The sequence below is a fragment of the Anomaloglossus baeobatrachus genome, chromosome 1 (genome assembly GCF_048569485.1).
Source record: "Anomaloglossus baeobatrachus isolate aAnoBae1 chromosome 1, aAnoBae1.hap1, whole genome shotgun sequence".
In the NCBI taxonomy this organism is placed as follows: domain Eukaryota; kingdom Metazoa; phylum Chordata; class Amphibia; order Anura; family Aromobatidae; genus Anomaloglossus; species Anomaloglossus baeobatrachus.
Window position 1 is genome coordinate 967,500,068 of NC_134353.1, and position 23,140 is coordinate 967,523,207.

General features: G+C 46.4%; 1 protein-coding gene across 1 annotated transcript in view; it reads right to left on the reverse strand.

The window, feature by feature from the left end:
• LOC142263985 (uncharacterized) overlaps positions 1–23,140 on the reverse strand; it is an 82,635-nt gene that overhangs the window by 16,764 nt on the left and 42,731 nt on the right. Inside the window, 2 exon segments of the mRNA XM_075332243.1 lie at positions 17,266–18,810; positions 23,015–23,129. Coding sequence (XP_075188358.1) covers positions 17,266–18,810; positions 23,015–23,129 — 1,660 coding nt within the window.

A 23,140-nucleotide genomic window follows, 5' to 3' on the forward strand; every position in this document is an offset into this window, starting at 1 on the left:
GCCCCTCTCTATGGGGTCTGTGCCTCTTCCTCTGGGGTCTGTGCCCCTTCCACCGCGCTGCCCCTTCCTCTGGTGTCTGTAGTCTACTTTTCGTTGCCTTCCTCTGCGCTGCTCCTGTTTCCATGGCTCCTGTCACTCAGGCTCTCCTGATTTCTTACCTCACTGCTGACGTCGCTCAGGCTCTCCTGATTTCTTACCTCACTGCTGACGTCACTCAGGCTCTGTTGCTTTCTTACCTCACTGCTGACGTCACTCAGGCTCTCCTGATTTCTTACCTCACTGCTGACGTCACTCAGGCTCTCCTGCTTTCTTACCTCACTGCTGACGTCACTCAGGCTCTCCTGCTTTCTTACCTCACTGCTGACGTCACTCAGGCTCTCCTGCTTTCTTACCTCACTGCTGACGTCACTCAGGCTCTCCTGATTTCTTACCTCACTGCTGACGTCACTCAGGCTCTCCTGCTTTCTTACCTCACTGCTGACGTCACTCAGGCTCTCCTGCTTTCTTACCTCACTGCTGACGTCACTCAGGCTCTCCTGCTTTCTTACCTCACTGCTGACGTCACTCAGGCTCTCCTGCTTTCTTACCTCACTGCTGACGTCACTCAGGCTCTCCTGCTTTCTTACCTCACTGCTGACGTCACTCAGGCTCTGCTGATTTCTTACCTCACTGCTGACGTCACTCAGGCTCTCCTGATTTCTTACCTCACTGCTGACGTCACTCAGGCTCTGTTGCTTTCTTACCTCACTGCTGACGTCGCTCAGGCTCTCCTGCTTTCTTACCTCACTGCTGACGTCACTCAGGCTCTCCTGCTTTCTTACCTCACTGCTGACGTCACTCAGGCTCTGCTGATTTCTTACCTCACTGCTGACGTCGCTCAGGCTCTCCTGATTTCTTACCTCACTGCTGACGTCACTCAGGCTCTGTTGCTTTCTTACCTCACTGCTGACGTCACTCAGGCTCTCCTGATTTCTTACCTCACTGCTGACGTCACTCAGGCTCTGTTGCTTTCTTACCTCACTGCTGACGTCACTCAGGCTCTCCTGCTTTCTTACCTCACTGCTGACGTCACTCAGGCTCTCCTGCTTTCTTACCTCACTGCTGACGTCACTCAGGCTCTGCTGCTTTCTTACCTCACTGCTGACGTCACTCAGGTCCTGCGCTGCTCTCTGAGGCCGTCAGGTGAGGGGTTTTCTGGTTTCTCTATATAAATATTTCTTGTGCTCAGCGCTCTGGACTGTGGCTGATAACAGAGAACCAGAAAGCTGCAAGAGCTGAAGGACCTGTGATGACGTCACCGGCCCACGTGATCAGTGTTCAGGGGGCGGAGCTAAATCGTAGAGATTTCAAGGGTTGGTCAGACATGTGATCACATGATGTGGATATTCATTACCACGCCTCTCTCTAACTCCGCCCACAGTAACATGACTGTTACGTCACTTTGGAAATTTACTACAGTACTTTCTTTGACCCCGCCCCTTGCAGTGGTCACATGGCGGTGACGTCACCGCAGGTCCTTCTCTCGCTGTGCTGCCGCTCTGGGTTGCGCTGATTGTTTACATTCCCTATGTCAATTTGTTACAGTTGTTAATAAAGCTTTGGCAGTCAATCTCTGCCGTGTGGCGCCGCCCTCCTGTGCCTGAGGTGAATCATTATCTTGGGCGCCATTAACCCTTTCCCCTCGGGGCGACTTTCCATTTTTCCTCTTCCAGGAGCCATGGCTTCCCTCCGCGCGGCCGTGTGACGTGTTGCTGCCTTGTGTTGTACTGCAGCCCTCAGCTTTACCGTGCCTGGTTATCAAACATAGAGGGGATACAAATGGCGGGGGCTCCCCTAGTAGTGATGGCCGCCTCAGGTACAGCAGACAGCTGGGGGCTGGTATTGTGTCGCCGCTGCAGCGGTCGAATCGCTCAGATACGGGGTCTGCTGTGGCTCAAGGGTCTCTGGACCCGGGGGCTCGTGGCAACTCGAATATAAAGGGGGGTATTTACAGGGGATAATAGTTTGTGACGCCACCCGTGGTTCACGGTAAGGGGAGTACCGCCGCTGCCAATGGGAGTACCCGGGATGATAGAGTGGGGCAGCCAGATGACGTTCCCTGCACGGCTAGGGGAGGCCCCGGGACTCTGGATGATGGGGGAGGTGCAGGGGAGCGCAGGGCTGGGCGGTAGCAGGGGGTGACCATGTACTCACTTAAGGCCCCGTCACACACAGAGATAAATCTTTGGCAGATCTGTGGTTGCAGTGAAATCATGGACATATTGTTCCATTTGTACACAGCCACAAACCTGCCACTGATTGTCCACAATTTCACTGCAACCACAGATCTGCCAAAGATTTATCTCTGTGTGTGACAGGGCCTTTAGCGTCAGTGGTAAAGAACAGACTCTGACAACAAGGTAAACCAAGTCTCTGCCGCTGCCCTCTTGGGGGAGCCCGTCCGGGTTCCATCCCCTGCAGCACTGCCTTGTGGTCTGGAGCCTGCCTCTGTGCACAAATTTAGAAGTGTTCAGTTGGCCCGTAAGCATAAAGCTGTCCGGGCCCCGCTCCCTACAATTGGTAGAGGAGCTTGCTCTCAGGAGCTCACGCTTGGGATCTCTGTGGGCTCGGTGGGTTGGTAAGCCCTATGCCCCTCGTTGCGCTAGTGCCCATCCTCCACAGGTTAATTGCCGGGTTGCTTGAAGCTACTCCCCGACCTAGAGTCCAGTACCCCGCCGTGCTTTCGGTCCAGGACCAGCTATTATACTCAAGCTGCTGACCATCATCCAAGACTAGGTCCAGGCACCCAGTCCTAATATGCCGCGACTGGGTCTCCAACTCCTCCGGGTCCAGACCACCGTCTGCAACCCAACCTTTTACTCCCCTGGGAGCCACACACTACCCCTAGCTCCGCACTGCTCAAGGGCTACTCTGTTCTCTCCCTTACTTCCTCTCACTTTCCTCCCCAAGAGCCGACTACTCTGTCACCTCCCATCTCCCTGCCTGACCCCTAGGTGGGCGGTCCTAATCCAGCTCAGCAGCCCACTGGTGTATCGGGCAGGGTGTGGTGTGAGGTGTGATTGGGATTTTTGGATGCTGATGGAGGCAGTACTATAGGTTGGGAACCCAGAACCATGGGGGGTTGAGTCCTGCACTAAGGATAAAGAGCGTGCAGTGCCTTTACGGAGCGTGTGGTTAGGGCATCGCCGTTCTCTGGAGAGACCTGGTCTTGGGGGTGCCCAATGACCATGGACCTCCTCCCCCGTGGTAATATTGTGACGCCCCTGTGACGCCCTGACTAGTCGTGGGGCGTCACAATATTACCACGGGGGAGGAGGTCCATGTTTTATTGGGCCCCCCCAGGACCAAGTCTCTCCAGATAACGGAGATGCCCTAACCACACGCTCCGCATGGATATCAGAGGCTGGTACTCGAGGCCTCTCCTCAGGTCCATTACCCTGCCAGTGACCCAAGTACTGTAAAGAACAATGAACAACACGAGAATCTATCAGTTTAGATGCCTGGAACTTCAAAGGAGTGGAGCTACAGGAAGAGGGGCGCCTGAACCCACAAGTTTCTTTACCAGAGATTTGTGAAAAATGTTATGGATTTTATATGATGCCGGTAACGCCAGGAGGAAAGTCAGCGGATGGATGACAGCAGTGATTCTGAATGGGCCGGGGAACTTGGTGAAGGCACTTTAAGCTTAATGTTTTTCGTGGACAGCTACACCGGATCACCCACACGCAGGTCCGGACCAGATACACGTTTACAGTCACACACATATTCAGAGTCCGTGTCATGCAAATGCTGCTGAACCAGCTCTCATGTAGAAGATCATGCTGAGCCCAATTGGTCCTCCCCAGGTACCCCACATGAGTGCCAGAAACGTACAGAACTGGGGATGGTGACCATAAACACAAAAGAAATTAGATACATAAGAGGATTCATGGTGGCGATTATTGATAGCAAACTCAGCAAGAGGAAGGAACGAAAACCACTCCTCCTGATTATCAGACAAAACAGCGCAAATACTGCTACTAATCCTGATTCATGCGCCCGGTTTGTCCATTAGACTGTGGATGGAACGCCAACAAGGGAGACCGTTTAATCCTTAAGCAAAAGCAGGAAGCTCAATAAACTGAGTTCCTCTCTCAGAAACAGTATTAGAAGGGACTCCATGGAGTCTGACGATCTCACATATAAATACCTGAGTTAGCACCCTTCACCCCAGGGTGACCAACAAGGACCATAAGATTCAGGGGAACAAATTACTTCTTAGCTGAACCCCAGACTGCACCTAACCTTGTGCCTAAGGCCCCTTTCACATTGCGTTTTACCTTCCGCTCACAGGTCCCGTCAGCGCATCCGTCCGGACTGCCCCCCCCCCACTCTGCAAAGCGTGCTCCAGACGCATGCGCCCGACAGGGCCATTCACTGCTATGGAGCGCACTGCGTTAGCGTGTGCTCTGTTTTGTGCCATTTTTGCATATATACGTAGACCACCTACGTTCGGGTGTCCGTCTGCAGAAACGTATATGTGCACAAAATGGCACAAAACAGCACACGCTAACGCAGTGCTGACTCCACCACTCCCTTCTGAAGTATGGGCACAGGTTCCTCACAAGGTTCCCCTCCCCCACCCCTGGAAAACTCCTGGATAGTGCATCGGATTTAGTGTTCTTAGACCCCGGATGATAAGTTACAGAAAAGTTAAAACTATTGAAAAATAACGACCACTGAGCTTGTGTCGGTGTAAGTGTTACGTCGCCACCGGAGTCTGCTCCAGCGACTTCTGCTCTGATCGCCAGGCGACGCCGTGTTCCTGTCATGGATGGTGCTGGTGATGGGAGAGGAGTCAATGCCAGCAGCACAGGTGAGCGCGGGCTCCGATCATCCACTGGGCTGGGTTATCGTGGGATCTGCAGTACCACTGGCTGACTGTGGGTGGCATGTGTCTTCCAGCTGAAGTTGCCAGCGTTCAGCTACAGCCAATGGGAAGACACCACACCCTTCTTATTCCCCCTCCTGTCTGCTGACCTCTGCCAGAGATAGTTCTGATTTCCTGGCTCCTGATCCGCCCTATTCTGTTTGGTGATTCCTGTGTGCTGACTTCTGCGTGTTTCCTGACTACCCTTCTGCCTGCTGTTTTTGTACCTCGCTGCCCGATCCGGATTTGACCTCTGCTACGTTTTCTGATTACGTCCTTGCCTGCCGATTCTGACCCTGTTCCGCTATTCCTGGTTTGACCCTGCCTGATGACTACTCTCATTGGACTGCAGCCTTCCACAGGTAGTGATCTCCGGGGCCCTGTGTAATTCCAAATCACTGTATAGGGGTTAAAGGGTTTCAGGGTTATGGGGGTCCTGCTTGGTGAGTGGCTTTCCTCTAGCCTGTCCATTACATCCCACCTGAGTCTGTTGATCAAGGCAGGCGTTACAGAAAGTCATTTAGCCGACTCAAGGTAAAGCAGATTTTTATGGTCAGTGATTACAGTAACAGGATTGATAGCTCCCTCCAGAAAGTGTTGCCACTCCTCAAAAGCTAATTTGATAGCAAGTAATACCCTGTTATCAATATCATAACTGCGTTAAGCTGGAGTTAACTTCTTAGAAAAAAAAGGTGCATGGATGCAGTTTACCAATAGACGAACCTTGAGGCAATACAGCTCCCACCCCCACCTCTGAAGCGTAAACCTCCAATATACAGGATTGAGAAACATTAGGTTGCACTAACACATGTGCCAATACGAAGCATTTTTTTTTAGACAGTCAAATACGTACAAAGCTTCCTCAGATCAATTAGAAAAGTCTGTACTTTTTTTGTCACGTCAGTCAGGGGTCTTGCTATGGCAGAGACATTTTTAATAAACGTCCTGTAATAATTTGCAGACCCCAAAAAATGTTGCAGCACCTTAAGGTTCTCAGGATGGTCCCATTTCAATATAGCCTGCAACCTAGTGGGATCCATCCTAAAACCAGAAGTGGAAATTATATAACCCAAAAACGGAAGTTCCTGAACTGCGAAGGCACACTTCTAATTTAGCATACAACTTATTCTCTCTGAGAATTTGTAAAACCTGTCTAACATGTTTCATACGAGACCCAAAATCCTGTGAATATATGAGAATGTCATCCAGATAAATACAAAATTTCCCTAATAGGTGAGCAAATACATCCGTAACAAAGAGCTGACAAGCCACAGGCGCACTGGTCACACCAAACGGCATCACCACATTTTCCTTCAAGAGGGGGTGAAATTGCAGGGACCCCCCCCCCCCAAAAAAAAAAAATCTGTCGATTTGATTTGTTTTCCATTTCAGCATTAACCGTATGGGATAAATATTTTAATATATTTTATTTCGGTGATTACACACGCAGCAATAATAAATGGTTTTTAGAATGAAATATTTATAACATTCTAATAGATCATCTTGGGACAGGAGGGCGATTTAAACCTTTTATATATTCATTTTACAGAGACTTGAACCTGCGATCTCTTCATCGCCCATACAATACATTGCAATAGCATGTCAGTGTATTGTGAAATCACAGTCTCATATGACATGAAGTCACAGGCTGGCCTTCATCTTTTTTTTTTTTTTTTTTAAATAGCCTTCAGCTCAATCTTGAGCCATGGCGACTTGGTGGATAAATGCTCTAGGAAGATCGATCGATCTTGTGCAGCATAGATAGGTCCACCAGGGTCTTCTCCACATAGATAGGTCCACCAGGGTCTTCTCCACCTAGATAGGTCCACCAGGGTCTTCTCCGCATAAATACGTGCACCAGGGTTTTCTCCGCATAGATAGGTCCACCAGGTTCTTCTGCGCATAGATAGGTCCACCATGGTCTTCTGCGCATAGATAGGTCTACCAGGGTCTTCTGCGCCTAGATAGGTCCACCATGGTCTTCTGCGCCTAGATAGGTCCACCAGGGTCTTCTGCGCCTAGATAGGTCCACCAGGGTCTTCTGCGCCTAGATAGGTCCACCAGGGTCTTCTGCGCCTAGATAGGTCCACCAGGGTCTTCTGCGCCTAGATAGGTCCACCAGGGTCTTCTGCGCCTAGATAGGTCCACCACTGTCTTCTGCGTCTAGATAGGTCCACCAGGGTCTTCTCCGCATAAATACGTCCACCAGGGTCTTCTCTGCATAGATAGGTCCACCAGGGTCTTCTCTGCATAGATAGGTCCACCAGGGTCTTCTGCGCCTAGATAGGTCCACCAAGGTCTTCTGCGCCTAGATAGGTCCACCAGGGTCTTCTGCGCCTAGATAGGTCCACCAGGGTCTTCTGTGCCTAGATAGGTCCACCAGGGTCTTCTCCGCATAAATACGTCCACCAGGGTCTTCTCTGCATAGATAGGTCCACCAGTGTGTTCTCCACCATTTTCTTGATAGTATGAACCATCGGGTTGCTGGTCGTCCTTTTCGCCTTGTTCCTTCTATTCTTCTGACCATGATGTCCTCCAGTGATTGCTCTCTTGGGCTTCATAGGAGTTTTCACATCACAGGCACAAAGGCTTTCAGAAGACTCTTGGCTGCCATGGCAATTGATCAGCGCCCATCAATCGTGTTGCACTGTGTGTTGATAGTTGCCTGAAGTGACAGCTGCCACGTTGGAGCTTCTTCCACTCCATAGTCATGCATGACGGTGGCATTTAACCCCTTCAAGACTGAGCAATTTTTCACTTTTGCAGTTTCATTTTTCCTTCCCTTTGTTACAAGAATCTTAACGTTAAAGGGAACATGTCACTCGATTTTGTCCCCTGTAATTCCTCACACCACTAAGCTCTTATATACAGCATTTTAGAATACTGTATATAAGAGCTTAGTGGTGTGAGTAAAACACATTATTTTTATTATACTCATCTGCTAGGCTGTTGGGTCCGATGGGTGTCGCTGTTTGCAGTCTGGCTCCTCCTATCTTCATTCCATCGCCATCCTACGTCCCTGCTCTGCTACATCACCCGCACAGAGGTCTCCATTGCGCTCCTGCTCACGCGCAGTTTGATCTGCCTAGCTGAGGGCAGAGCACAGTATTGTAGTGCGCATGTGCGTCCGCTCCTTGACTCTTTCCCGCATCTGTGCGTTACAGTACATTGCTTTGCCATCAGCAGGACAGATGAAAGTGCGCATACACAGGAGTGTAATGGAGACCTCAGTGTGGATAACGTAGAACGTGTCATCCACATGGGGCTGTGAAGGAGAACGGCGACTACACGGAATAGAGGAGGCACCGGACCCGAGACGCCTATTGGACCCGATCACTCTGCAGGTGAGTATAATAAAAATGTTGTTTATGTTCTACACGGCGGCCTGGGCTCTTACAGACCGCATTCTGAATTGCTGTATATAAGAGTTCACTGGTGGTGGCCGCAGCTCATAAGAGAAAAACCTCGGAGACAGGTTCCCTTTAATATTTTCCCACAGACAATACCATGTGAGGGCTTGTTTTTCGGGGGACTATTTGTGTTTCTGAATTACACCGTCCATTTTATCATACAGTTTACGGTAAAATTCAGGAAAGCGTAAAAAAACCAAATACTTGTTTTAGTTGCCACTTTCCAAAACCCATTACATTTTTATTTTCCGGTAGGTTGAGTTGAGTTCGGGGTCATTCTTTGCATAGTGACCTGATGTTTTTATTGATACTATTTTGGAGTTGATATGATGATTTGAGCACTTATTAATGCATTTTTTTTGTGGAGCTGTGGCTAAAACCAACGATCAGCTAGCTAGTGCCTATCACTGCTTTTAGAGACAGATATCAGCTGTATAATACAGCTGGCATCTGCCCTCAGTGGAGCCACTCTGGTTCTGACTCAGAACTTCGGAGCCTCTCCAAAGTTCCTCCATGATGGATATATGTGCCTTGGGATGTTAAGCGTGTAGACCTATGCAATCGGAGCTCTGATCACATGAATTACTGTTGGGTGCTGGCTATGTAAGAGCTCCTGATTAGTGTTGAGCGGACCCGGACTTTAAAAATCCGGATCCGCGCGGTTTCAGCGGTAGATCCGGATCCGACCCAGACACGGGATTCCGGGTTCACGCTCCGGATTCGGCAACAACTTTTCTTTTTTTCCTCTCCCTCTCCCTCTCGCCGGATTGGATCTCGGACTTCCTTGTCAACCCGCCACTGAACTGCCGGACCCGGATTATTGGCAATCCGCTCAACTCTACTCCTGATCCCGCTCAATAAGAAGATGACAGCCGATCGTAGCTGTGCGCTGTTAACGGGTTAAAAAACAAATAAACAAAATATGTTCTCAATTTTTACTGACAATAGATTCTAAGAAGCAAGGTTCATGGTTATCACTCGGCATCCTTGCTCTTCCTTTCATACACAATACTTATGTATTCCGGTCACAGATGACCTCACATAGATATAATGTAGGAGTTTTGCCGATCCAGTATAATTCTCCCCCCAAAACCTTCTTGCCTTTTCTGTGCAGCATATTCGGTCCGTTAGAACGTAAACCTGATGTGTGATTTCATGTAATGCTTTTACAGATGGATCTGAGACTGTTTTCCTGACACATTAGATTGAATGTTAATAGTAAATTTAGGCCGGAATCTTTAGAATTTATTAAAAATGTACATGTAGCGCATCTGAAGCCATCAGGGAGCTACAAGGCTCTGCATCCCCACCATGCAGGGCCTACCCCCTAGGGCCCCGGAATACCAGTGCCGGTAACACACAAAAACCCCAGGTAATCCCAGTTTTCCCCAACAATCCCCAATTCAATGGTGCAAGGCTATTGTCGGATCAATGGATGGCTGTCTAGATGTGGAGCCAGTCCCGTCCACTAGTGGACCAGGTGGGAGGGGAAGATGGTAGTCAGTACAGAGTAGAGTGTCGAGGAGTGAAGGTGGATGTGAGGAGACGCACTGACACGGAGTTGACAGTAACCTGGTGCCCAGGAGGGTAGTTGCCGGTGGAGTACTTCCGGAACTGCACACTACTGGGGTACAGGACCCTAGGACAGGCATAAAGCTCCAGGCAGGCCTGTTAACACCTGCACAGCGAGGGGACCATCAAGGACCTTGCTGACCCTAAAAATCCGAGACTCCGTAGCAAAGAGAGCCAGGGACAGGACCAGAGACTCCAACCCCACAGGGTTCACTCTACCGTCATACGGACAGAACTGGAAAGAAACACCACTGGACGGGGACCCCCAGTTGCTCTACGCCATGATGGGGACCCACTAACCAGAGAAAGGTGCAGGGGAAAAAGGCACCAGATAACTACACGGGCACTGGGACAAAGATCGCCTGTTATTGCATTTTGCGCAAAATTTGTGGCAACCAAAAAATGTAATTTTGACGTTTGGAATTTTATTGCCGCTACACTGTTTACCGATCAGATTAGTTGATTTTCTATTTTGATGGATCGGGCGTTTCTGAACACAGCAATACCAAATGTGTGTATATTTTTATTTTTTTAACCCTTTATTTTCAATGGGGTGAATGGGGGTGATTTTGAACTTTTAGGTTTTTTTAATTTTTTTTAATTTTTTTTTAATTTTTCAAAACTTTTTTTTTTTTTACTTTTACTAGTCCCCCTAGGGGGCTATAACGATCAGCAGTCTGATCGCTCATATATTTCTCCCGATCAGAGCAACACCGAACAGTTCGGGACAAATGCTCATCTCTTGTAACAACCAGTACTTGGCTGGTTCTTACAAGAACTTAGTTATGTGAGCACAGGAGTCATCACATGATCCTGTGCTACCATGACAACCACCGGATCCACGTGATCACGTCACGTGACTTCCGGTATCTGAGTAAAGTTCCAGCGTGATCGCGATTATAATGGCACTGTCACTTCTTGACAGCGCCCTTTAAGGGGTTAAAAGGCACGGGCGGATAGCAATTCCGCTCGTACACATGTCAGCTGTACAAATTAGCTGACATATGCACTGATTGCCTCAAGCTGCTGGCAGCAGACCGCGGGCATTAACACTATGACCGCTAGGACATAATATTACTGCCTGCTGTCGTTAAGGGGTTAAATAGATACCTGCAGTGAAGCAATACGATCTTCGGATACTGAATAATCTTCCTCTACAGTTTGAATGATGACGTCATCCATGCATCGCTTGTGCATTAGGCCGGGACTTGGGGTGTAGGATCTTTTTCTTCTGTGCCGCTCTGCCTGCCTACTGAGTTTTTTCTACAGGTAATTGATTTTTCAGTCTGTAGAATCACACTGCGCAGGTCTTCAATAAAATTACGCCGGTGGTAGCGCATGTGCAGATTGAGATTTTGGCGTCAGATGATTGAGCTAAAATCTCATTCTGTAAATAGGCCGCATCCGGCGCCATTTTATTTTAGACCTGCAAACCGCCTGCAGAATCACACTGCACATGCGTTGCCCACCGAAATCATGGTGGTGACGCACCATTTAGAAAAGGAGGCAGCTCAAAGAATAATCAGTAGATTTGTAGAAGAAACAGAAGAGGCAGATGGAGGTGCAGAGAAGAAGAACCCCCTATCCCCTAAATCCCGTCCCGATGCTCAAGCAATACAAAGAGGACGTTATCATGAAAACTTTGGAGAAAAATTACTCAGTATCCAAAAATCAAATTAATCAGCATCACAGTGCTAGTATGGTTACTATATGTCATGCCTGGTAAGGGGATAGTCAGGAACCAGGGCTCCTAGACTGGCCTTCAGACTAGAGGGCCCTAACTGTTCCTTACTCCAGAGGTACTTCTGATGGTGAAGAGGTCTGGACCACCAACCTAGCCCTGCACCTGGCCAGCCTTGGTCTAATAACACTACCCCTGGGGTGGGCTGGGACAGGAATGGTTAAACCCACACAAATAGACAGGGGAAAAACCAAAACTGAAACTCACTGCAAGCATACACAGAGATATAGACAATACATGTACGGGGGAAATAAAGAGCAGGTAGGAACGCAATAGACGACAACTAAAATATTTCCAAAACACACCAAATAACACACAGATCTCCAGAAATTGGATCTCCACCGTACAAGACCGGTATTGCAAAAGCTAGAATCGGCATGGGAGGACCAAATCCACCATCTTAAAAAGGGCAGGGAGAGGTTGTGATAGGTTTCTAATAACATGTGACTCCAGAGGCAATCACCAGACTAGCAGAACTTAACTCCTGCAAGCCTGAACCAAAGAGAACACAGCTTGTTCGACGCCTGAGCTTGTATGAGAAACCTAAGACCTAGAGACCTAGTGTGCAGTGTTAGACTCTGCTGTGTGAACAGGGTCAGATGCCGCCAGGACACTCGGTGAGTTTTGTGCTAAACCCCATTTGACAGTATATCAATTATAGTGCTAAATAATGCAGACAGGTTCTATTTTAATTATTTGAAATAGTATTTTGTCATCTTCAAGTGCTTCACAGGAGTTAAAAATGAAATGGAAAAAAACCCCGACATATTTTCCACTTAAAGGGTGTCCTCATGTTCTTTCCCCAGTCAGACCAGAGCCATAGTCATGCCACTTGTGTGAACTGTGTGCTTTTCAGTGCTGCTATCAGGAGTAGCTTTGTCTCTGTAGCATGGGAGGAGTGCACGAGCTTCAGGGCAGCACTTACAAACTTTATAGCAAAAGCTTTCAAGCGGGTGCTCCTCACCTGGGACACCAGACACTGTTGGTCTAGGCAACAAGCACTAAACTATAAAATTATAAATTCCTACATTTTGAGAATGAGGATTTTTAAAAAAAAAATAAATTTACAATTGCAGTTTTAACCACTAAAGAAAAGGAAACCTTTTAACCCCTTCACAACCTTTTACGCAAGTGTGATGCCCTGGCGCCGCCAGGTGGTCACACACAGAGTAGACCACCACACTACACCTTCCCTCATAGGGTTACACCGAGCCGACAAAACCCTAGTCACCCCCCCAGGGTAGGAAAGGCACACCAGTGGGCGGGACCAGGCAGAAGGAAAACGCCCACCTAGGGGTCTAGAGAACCCGGGGCGGGAAAAAGAGTGAAGTTGAAAAGAGTGGAGTTGAGGAGTAGTAGTTGAGCTCTGAGGAGTGGAGTGCTGAGCAGGAGGGAGGAGAGAAGAAAGTGAAGTTCAAGTGGAAGCCAGAGAGGAGAGGCGTCGGGGTTGGAGCTCCGGCGTGCTGGCTAGGTGGCAGACTGTGGTCCGTGTCTGTCAGGAGACGGGAAGACGGCTGCCAGAGATCCGAGGTGGACCGGGACAGGGTAGGAGCCCGCCGGTACCGACACCGGAGAACCGACCCGGAAACCATGCACAGAGGGGATATCTGGACCCTGAAGCAAGGACCGAAACCACCGGCTTTGTTAATTCACCGGTTGAGGATAGGATTATAGGTCCTGTCCCACCCAAAGTCCCAAAAGAGCAGACCAGCAGCCCACCGCGGGGGATTGGGTATCCGCCAGGGCCCCTTGAGATCCCACGGATCAGCGTCTGAGGGCAAGGCTCCCACCCGTAGTTCTGGGAGCGGACTCCCGTGTTCCACACCGGGAAGTCCAAAGAGAACTAAAACCGTGCAGAGGAAAGTGACACAGACCATCACCCCGGGTGAGGGAGCAGAATACACCCGGCCGCGGCGGCCGGCCATTGGCACCTTGGTTTACCACTGGACTTGTGTGATTTCTTTGACTGTGAGTACACTAACATCCCCCGGTCCGACCGGGCGTGCCGGCCCTTGCAGCCACCATCCTCAGCACAGCAACAATGGGCCCCGGGACATCCACCCCTACCCACGGAGGGTTAAAACAACTAGCTGCCATCCCAGCACCCCGGGTGCTCCCTAATAGCAGCGGTGGTACCCCATCTTACCACACACCGTGGGTGGCGTTACGGACAATATAGAAAATCCCACATACAACCGATACCCCTTTTATTTGAAGTGTCCGGAGATCCCTCGAGCCACACTGCGGATCCGGATCCGAGCAGCCCGGCTGATGGTGTGGGGGCGGCACACCAGTACGTAAGTTTACATCATGGTTGGATGGGGGTTCACGATCTATAATGTAAACCTATGTAAAGGTGATCACATGGACACAGGAGCTGTGTGTGAGGTTTTCAGACTTTTTGCCTTGTTTTCTGTCATTGTGCTTTAATCTGTTTTTTTCTTGCTTCCTGTTCTGCTGCCCTCACCTTGCCCTCAGTTAATATGGATTCCTCAGCTTCTATGTTCCTGCTCTGTTCCCTGCCAATAACCTGCTTAAGCCACCTCAGCTGATGGACCAGTGCTTCTGAATCCTGATTGCAGCCTGCCTGTAAGGGTACTTTCACACATCCAGTTTTTGCAGTCAGGCACGATCCGGTGTGTGCCTGATACAATGGATCCAGCGCAGATTGTGGTAAAACTGATGCGACGGATACGGTAAAAAAACGGGATCCGTTGTAGCAGTTTGTACTGAGAATCCAGCTGTGGCTGCGGGTAACCTGCATGACGTCACCGCTCACAGCGCGGCTCACTTCAATTGCTCCGTGGAGCTCACAGCGGTGTTCTACGGCCGCTCCTGTCAGCTTCCGATGTAGCAGAGCTGGATGCATCGTGGAACCTTGTGTGGATTACATCAAACCTGGAGGAGTGTTTGGGGATTAATAAAGTAGTGAAAGAGGGTGTTTTTATGTCTTTTATTTCAAATAAAGGATTTTTCGGTGTTTGTGTTTATTTACTTTCACTACAGATTAATCATGGCAGGTGTCTCATAGACACCTGCCATGATTAATCTAGGACTTAGTATCAGCTATGGGCTGCCATTAACTCCTTATTACCCCAATTGCCACCGCACCAGGGCAATTCAAGATGAGCCGGGTAGAGTCCCGGGACTGTCGCATCTAATGGCTGTGGCATTTCTGGCTGGCTGATATTTTGAGGCTGGGGGGGCTCCCCATAACGTGGGGCTCCCCATCCTGAGAATACCAGCCTTCAGCCGTGTGGCTTTATCTTGGCTGGTATCAAAAATTTTTTAAAAGCCGTTTTTGTTAAATTATTTATTTTACTACATTATTTAGACCCGCCCACCCACGGCTGTGATTGGTTGCAGTGAGATAGCTGTCACTCAGCGTGGGGGCTCGTCTGAATGTAACCAATCATAGGCGCCGGTGGGCGGGGGAAGCAGTGAATACGAGATGGAATAATGAGTGACAGCCATTTTCAAAGAAGGAGAATCTGTGGGAGCTTTGTGACAGCAGTGCAGTGCCGCGCCTGTGATCGGTGAGTATGAGAGATGGGGTGAGAGAGGGAGACCGACTAACTGACAGAGAGAGATAGACCAACATCGATAGAGACAGAGACCGACAGAGAGAGATCAACAGAGACCGACAGACAGAGAGAGACCGACAGAGAGAGAGACCGACAGACAGAGAGAGAGAGATTTTCTAACCAAAAAGGAATTTACACATCTGAGCATGCTCAGTTAAAAAAAACAGATCCGTCGGTGGAATGCGTTTTTTGTCGCATTACGACGGATCCGGCGCCCATACACTTTCATTTTATAACATGCCGCACGGCGCTGGATCCAAGCTTACTACATAGGTAAGTGAACAGAACCAAGCTTTCTACATAGATACAGGAACAGAACCGAGCTTACTACATGGATACAGGAAAAGAACGAGTAAAATACTCACCACACACACTTCTGGTTCAGTTTATCCACCGCGCTCTAACCCGCTCTTGAAGTCCGCACAAACACGCACACACACATATTGTGGTCACCTTACCTTCCGTTCCATCGTCGGCCTCATGGTTCTTGTAGTTCGCTGCTACAGGATGTGTATCTGGTAACCATCGCGACGATGGAGGAACTTCCGCTGTCAGCCGCTACTCAAAGGCAGCGCGCTGGCCAATCAGAGGCAAGTGTCTCCTGCCTTAAATGTCAGTGCTCTGGTAGCGGAAGTTCCTCCCTCGTCGCGATGGTTACCTGATACATATCCTGTACCAGCGAACTGCAAAATCCAGGAGGCCAGCGATGGAACGGAAGGTAAGGTGAGCAAATTATGTGTGTGCGTGGTGTTTGTACATGTGTGGAATGGCACAATAGGGGACCAGGATGGGGCATTTAACAAGTTGTGGAACGAATTGTCTGCATTGCAATGATTTCCAATGGGAAATCTTGCTTTGCTGAACGAGTAACTTGGTTTACAAGCCACTCCCAGAACGGATTGTTCTCGTTAACCAAGGTTCCACTTTAACACAAAACTAACAATATATAGATATATAAATTGCTTAAATGATCATGGAAAACAAGGTATAAAATAGTAAACATGACACAGCAAACATGGGGAACGTGAGCACTGGAGAACTGAAGCTTCGATATGATTTGATTTTGATTAACAGTTGGCAAGTGAAAATAACAAGAAAAGCACCGATAAAACCTGAGATCTAGGCATAAGGGCCAGCAGCTCACTACTGTGTGTAGTGTGGAGTTTTCTGCAGTAATAAATTATGTCACACTGCCAAAGATCTGGCAGAGATAGGCGGCTTGTACGTGCAGGCACATAATTCTAATTTGGTCAGGATTAAGACCTATGATAGCTTGAAACGCGTAGAACCAGTGTCAATTGCATGTATTTTCTTTATTTTTCCCCTGTTTTTAATGGACTTAATGTGATGTTTTACATGTGTGAGATGGTGTCTGATCATCTGCAAACCCGCCCATGGGTGTGTATGAGATGTGGCTGACAGGTCACATGTCAAGTATAATTAGATCTGCTGTTTGCAGATGGAGGAGGGTGTGTGAGTCTGTGTGTAAGAAGGCTCTGAGCGCAGGGCTACACTGTCTGGAGTCAGTGTATGGGGAGACTGCTAAATCTGGGTGGAATAGATTTACATTCCATGGAGTGAACCTGACCATTATACAGTGTGTGAACTGTGTGCAACATCACACATGTCATATATATTTTTTTTGTCCTTGCAGTTGCTGGAATTTTTCTTCTTTGCCTGTAGCTCTCTGCATTTCTCCCTCATGTCTCCGTGCACCGCACCTTAATCCACGTTATTTCCGACACCGTTGAGCTGATGTCAAGTTTCTCCTTTGTTTTTGGCACATAATTCTGTCTTGCTTTGCTGTACCTATAGACAAGATCACTCCTGACAGTAGACAGCAATTTGCATGTAGGAGGCCATAACTTTCAAGCAATTTTTAATCCAAAGCACAACAAAAAGTATATTACACTTTTAATAGTGGTTATATCCCAATAATCATATGGTGTTTGTTGAAGTGTCAGTGTCTATAAGTCTGTGAAGGATTGAATATGGTAAATGTTTTTATTACAAAAAAAAACAAAAACCTTTTCCATAAAGAACATCAAAGCAATTTCTCCCCTGTGTGATTTTTCTCATGATCTAAAAGCTTGACTTTAGAAATAAAACATTTCCCACATTCTGAACATGAATAAGGTTTCTCTCTTGTGTGAATTTTCTGATGTTTAACAAGATCTGATTTAACTTTAAAACATTTCCCACATTCTGTACATGAGTATGGCTTCTCTCCTGTGTGGATTCTTTCATGTTTAACAAGATCTGATTTAACAGTGAAACACTTCCAACAATGTGAGCATGGATAGGGCTTCTCCCCAGTGTGAATTCTTTCATGTTTAATAAGATATGATTTATCTGTAAAAAACTTTGCACATTGTGAACATGAATATGGTTTCTCACCAGTGTGAATTCTGTGATGTGTAATAAGATCTGAGTTACCGGTAAAACACTTCCCACATTCGTTACATGAAAATGGCTTCTCCCCTGTATGAATCCTCGCATGTCTACCAAGATTTGATTTACTTATAAAACATTTCCCACATTCTGAACATGAATAAATCCTCTCTCCTGTGTGAATTTTCTGATGTTTAACAAGATCTGATTTAACAGTAAAGCAACTTCCACATTCTGTACATGAATAGGGCTTCTCCCCTGTGTGACTTCTCTGGTGTGTAACAAGTTCTGTTTTCTGTGTAAAACATTTCCCACATTCTGAACATGAATACGGCTTCTTTCCTGTGTGAATTCTCTCATGAATAACGAGATTTGACTTATTTCTAAAACATTTCCCACATTCTGAACATGAATATGGCTTCTCTCCTGTATGACTTCTCAGGTGTCTAACAAGGTCTGATTTTTGTGCAAAACATTTCCCACACTGTGAACACGAAAATGGCTTCTCGCCTGTGTGAAATCTCTGATGTTTAAGAAGAATCGATTTACTAATAAAACATTTTCCACACTCTGAACATGAATATAGCTTATCTCCTGTGTGAAGTCTCTGGTGTTTAACAAGGCTTGATTTATGTGCAAAACATTTTCCACATTCTAAACAATAAAGTTTCAAGGATGTGTGACTTCTCTCATGCTTAACAAAGTCTGATTGATCTGTAAAGGACTTTCCACATAATGAACAGGAAAATGGTTTCTCCCCTGTGTGAGTTCTTTTATGTTTAACAACAGCTGATTTATATGTAAAGCATTTCCCACATTCTGAACAGGAGAAGGGCTTCTCCCCCGTGTGAATTCTTTTATGTATAAGAAGACTTGATTTATCTCGAAAACATTTACTACATTCTAAACAGGAAAATGGCTTTTTCCCTGTGTGACTTTTGTGATGATCTCGAAGTCTAGCATTAGAAATAAAAGATTTTCCACATTGTGAACATGAAAATGGTTTCTCTCCTGTATGAATTCTTATATGTATAATTAGACTTGATTTATCTCTAAAGCATTTCCCACATTCTGAACAGGAGTACGGCTTCTCTCCTGCTGGTGCTTTAACGATAATGATGTTTTCTTGTATGGCATCTTCCTCTTCTATTTTATATTTGGACAATAACATTAAGTTTCCTTCAGAATTCGCACTTGAATTTTCTGTTAAATATAAAAAAAAAAGTAACTAAAACATACAAAAATAAAGTAAATAAAATTGTAAACAATTATTAGACTAGAACGTCCAGTATTTGATGCAGTTATTGTGAACTAAACTCTTCCACAATTTTGTGTTCTTCTTTAAAAGCTCCCTACACATTTCACACTGGTACATCATATATTGGGTCTCTCTGCAACTTTCACAGTAAATAATAATGGTTCACTTATTCAGCCATCATCTGCCTGTAAACTGCGTGGGTGGAGCTGCGCTCTACCTGCTGCCGCTAGCCTTTTACATGTTACTGTCAATCTCTGACACTGGCTTTTACAATTTGGTTTCCCCCTGCGACACGATCATGGATTGCCATAACAGAACCATGATTCCAGTTTTTGCTATATACAGCAGTGCAGTGGTATTACTGTATATACCAGTAGTAAAAGCGATTGGAAGATCACAGATTCAAGACCCACTTAAGAAAAGTAATAACTAAAAATCATGTTTTTAAAAATAAATAAATAAAATGAAGTTAACACTTTTATTAATGAGAGAAAAAGACCCACTTAAGAAAAGTAATAACTAAAAATCATGTTTTTAAAAATAAATAAAATGAAGTTAATACTTTTATTAATGAGAGAAAAGAAAAAAAAAGAACAAGTCTTGTTTGCCAGAGGGATCAAATACTTATTTCTCTCTGCAAAATGTATAAATTATAGAAATTTATTTGCAATGTTATTTTCTGGATTTTATTTTGGATATTTTATCTCTCACTGTTAAAATTAACCGACCCTTAAAATTATAGACTGTTCATGTCTTTGTCAGTTGTGACAAAATCAAACTTTCAGAGTTTTTAATATAATGTATATACAGTATGTCACAAAAGTCAGTACACCCCTTACATTTCTGTAAAAAAAAAAAATGTATATCCTTTCCTGGGACAGCACTGCAGATCTGACCCTGTGATACAATGTGCAGTGTCAGTATGCAGCTTATATAACTCATCACACAGCCATTAATGTCTAAACTGCTGGCAACAAAATTGAGTACACCCCTAGGTGAAAATGGTCAATGTGTGAATATGTTGTGTGGCCACCATTATTTTCAGCATGGCCTTACCTCTCTTGGGAATGGAGTTCAGTGGTGACATTGGAGGTGTTTGGGGTGGTTATGTTGGGATACGAAGAGAGGGATTCAGTATGTCACAGTACATGTTGACATTCATGGTGCCCTCAATGATCTGTAGCCCCCACAGCCAGCAGCACTCATACAACCACAAACCATGACCCTTCACCACCATGTCTGACTGTAGGCAGGACACGCTTGTCTTCGTCCTCCTCACCTGGAGCTGCTGCACACGCTGACCCTATTTGAACCAAACAAGATTATCTTGGTCTCATCAGATCACAGGACATGGTTCCAGTAATCCATATCCTTAGTCTGATTGTCTTCAGCAAACTGAGTTTTCTTGAGCATCATCTTTAGAAGAGGCTTCCTTCTGGGATGACAGCCATGCAGATCAATTTGATGCAGTGTTCGGCGTACAATCTGAGCACTGACAGGAAGACCCTCTACCCCTGTAACCTCTGCCGTGTGTGGAGTATGATCTGAGCGCTGACAGGCAGAACCCCCACCCCTGTAACCTCTACAGTGTGTGATGCATCGTTTGAGCACTGACAGGCGGACCCCTCACCCCTGTAACCTCTGCAGTATGTGGTGTATGGCAAACAGGCAGGGAAAAAAAAGAAAAGGAGTGGATCCAGCACCAAAAATGTATATATAAAATTTACAAACTTTATTCCATCGTTATTAAGAAAAAAATCAGAAAAGGCACTACATATTAAAAAACAGCAGGCATAGAAACCATTGTTTGCCATACCGGACTTTGCCTGTCTGGAAAAATCCGTGCCCCATTTCTGAAGCTCCGAGGCTCCCACTAACAGATAAGCTGAAAATCTTCATTTTTTTTGCAGTGTGTGGTGTATGGTCTGAGCACTGACAGGCGGACTCCCAAACCCCTGTAACCTCTGCAGTGTGCGGTGTATGGTCTGAGCACTGACAGGCGGACTCCCAACCCCTGTAACCTCTGCAGTGTGCGGCTTATGGTCTGAGCACTGACAAGTGGACCCCCCACCCCTGTAAGCTCTGCAGTGTGCGGTGTATGGTCTGAGCACTGACAGGTCGACCCCCCCCACCCCTGTAACCTCCGTAGCAATGCTGGCAGCTCTCATACGTCTATTCTGAGCAGATGACCTCTGGGTATGACACTGAGCTAGTGCACTCACATAATGTGTTCAGCCATGGTGAGGCCTGTTCTGAGTGGATCCTGTCTTGTTATACCGCTGTATGGTCTTGGCCACTGTGCTGCAGCTCAGGTTCAGGGTGGTGACAATCTTCTTATAGCCACCACCATCTTTATGTAGCGCTATGATTATTTTTTTCAGGTCCTCGAGAATACTTTTCCATGAGGCGCGATGATGAACTTCCAGTGACCAGTATGAGAGAGTGTGTGAGCGATAACACTGAATGTAACACCTGCCCCCCCCATTCACACCTGAAACCTCGTAACAGTAATGAGTCACATGACAATGGGGCAGAAAATTGATAACTGAGCACAATGTGGCCATTTTCCCTTAGGGGTGTACTCACTTTTGCAGCCAGCAGTTTAGACATTAATGTGCTGAGTTATTTACACTCTTACAATGTGCAGTGTCAGTGCGCAGCTTGTGTATCACGGGGTCAGATCTGCAGTGAAAATATGGGTGAAATGAAAAAAATATTTTTTGGAATTTTTTATTTACCATCTTCACTACTGTAGATGGTAAAACTAACCCGGCATTATGATTGCCCCGGTCGGTCTGAGTTCATAGATACCAAACATGTAGAGTTTTAGTTTTTATTTTTTCGTAGTGAAAAAAATTCAGAAGTTTGTAAAAGAAATATTTTTTGCTTTTGGCGCCATTTTTAGAGAATCCTAACGTTTTTATTTTTCAGGATCTGGGGCTAAGCTTATTTTTTTCCCCCTGAGCTGACGTTTATACCAATATCATTTTTATGTACATGCGACGTTCTGATTGTCTCTTATTGTATTTTATTGCAATGTTGCGGCAACCAAAAAAACTTAATTTTGGCGTTTTGATTTTTTTTTTTCGTTACGATGTTTATTGATCAGATTAACTGATTTTATAGTTTGATAGATTGGACATTTCTGAATCAGCGATACCAAATGTGTGTTTTTTATTTATTTTTTTGTTTTATTTTCAATGGGGCAAACGGGGGTAATTTGAACTTATTATTTTTTATTTTTTTTTTACTTCTTATTGTGTTTAGTAGGCTACTTAGGGGACTTGAGGCTGTGATCCTCCAATTGCTTCTGTTATTATACAGCACAACAGCATCAGCGTCTACATCAGCGTCCGCTCCGCTCTGTAGAGCAGAAATCATGATCTCCTATGACGGCGTTCACAAGAAGAGATTTATGACAGACACTGGGGTCAACAGCCAACCCAGACTGTCCTAACAACCCATCGGTACCCTGTGATGATGTCAAGAGGCCGCCAATTTGAGTGAGGAATGGTGCACTCCCTACTGGAAAGTGTTAAATCCCGTTGACAAAGGGATTTAAGTGGTTAACAGCCACGGGCGGATCTCCAATCCAACTATGGCTGTTAGACGCGCATGTTGGTTGATCAGATCAGCTGATGTGCACACGCTGAACCCGCATCAAAGGCCGGGGTCACGCTTGTGAGTGACTAGCACAAGTCTCGCATCGCATCACCCCGGCATGGCCGCACACTCTCTGGACATTAGCATCTCAACTGTATAGAAATACATGCAGCCGACCTGCTCCTGTCAGGAGTGTGTGTGGCCGTGCCGGGTGATGCGATGCGAGACTCGTGCGAGTCACTTGCAAGTGTGACTCCGGCCAAAGCAAGGGACATGGACTAGGATGTACTAATAAGTCCTAGGTTGTGAAGGGTGTTTAAAAATATCAGTTTATCTAAAAAAACAAACTAAAAAATTGGCTACACTCACCATCCCCTGGTCCAGCTCCGAGTCCTGGTGTCTGCTATTGTCTGCAATGTTAAATGATCTAGCTCTGCAGCCAATACCTGCGCTCAGCTCTAAGGTTCCCCCGCTCCTCCGGAATCTGACTTCATTTTCTAAGGTCATCATCATCACCCCCTCCCATCCCCCGCCCGTCATTTTTACCTGTGGTGACATCTGCTATCATTTCCTCCTTTCCGTCGCCCATACACTGATGGTCTTCCCTTATCGTATCTTCTTCTTTTATTTCTTCTACTTTGATAATCGTCAGCTCTTCCTCCTGATAAAAGT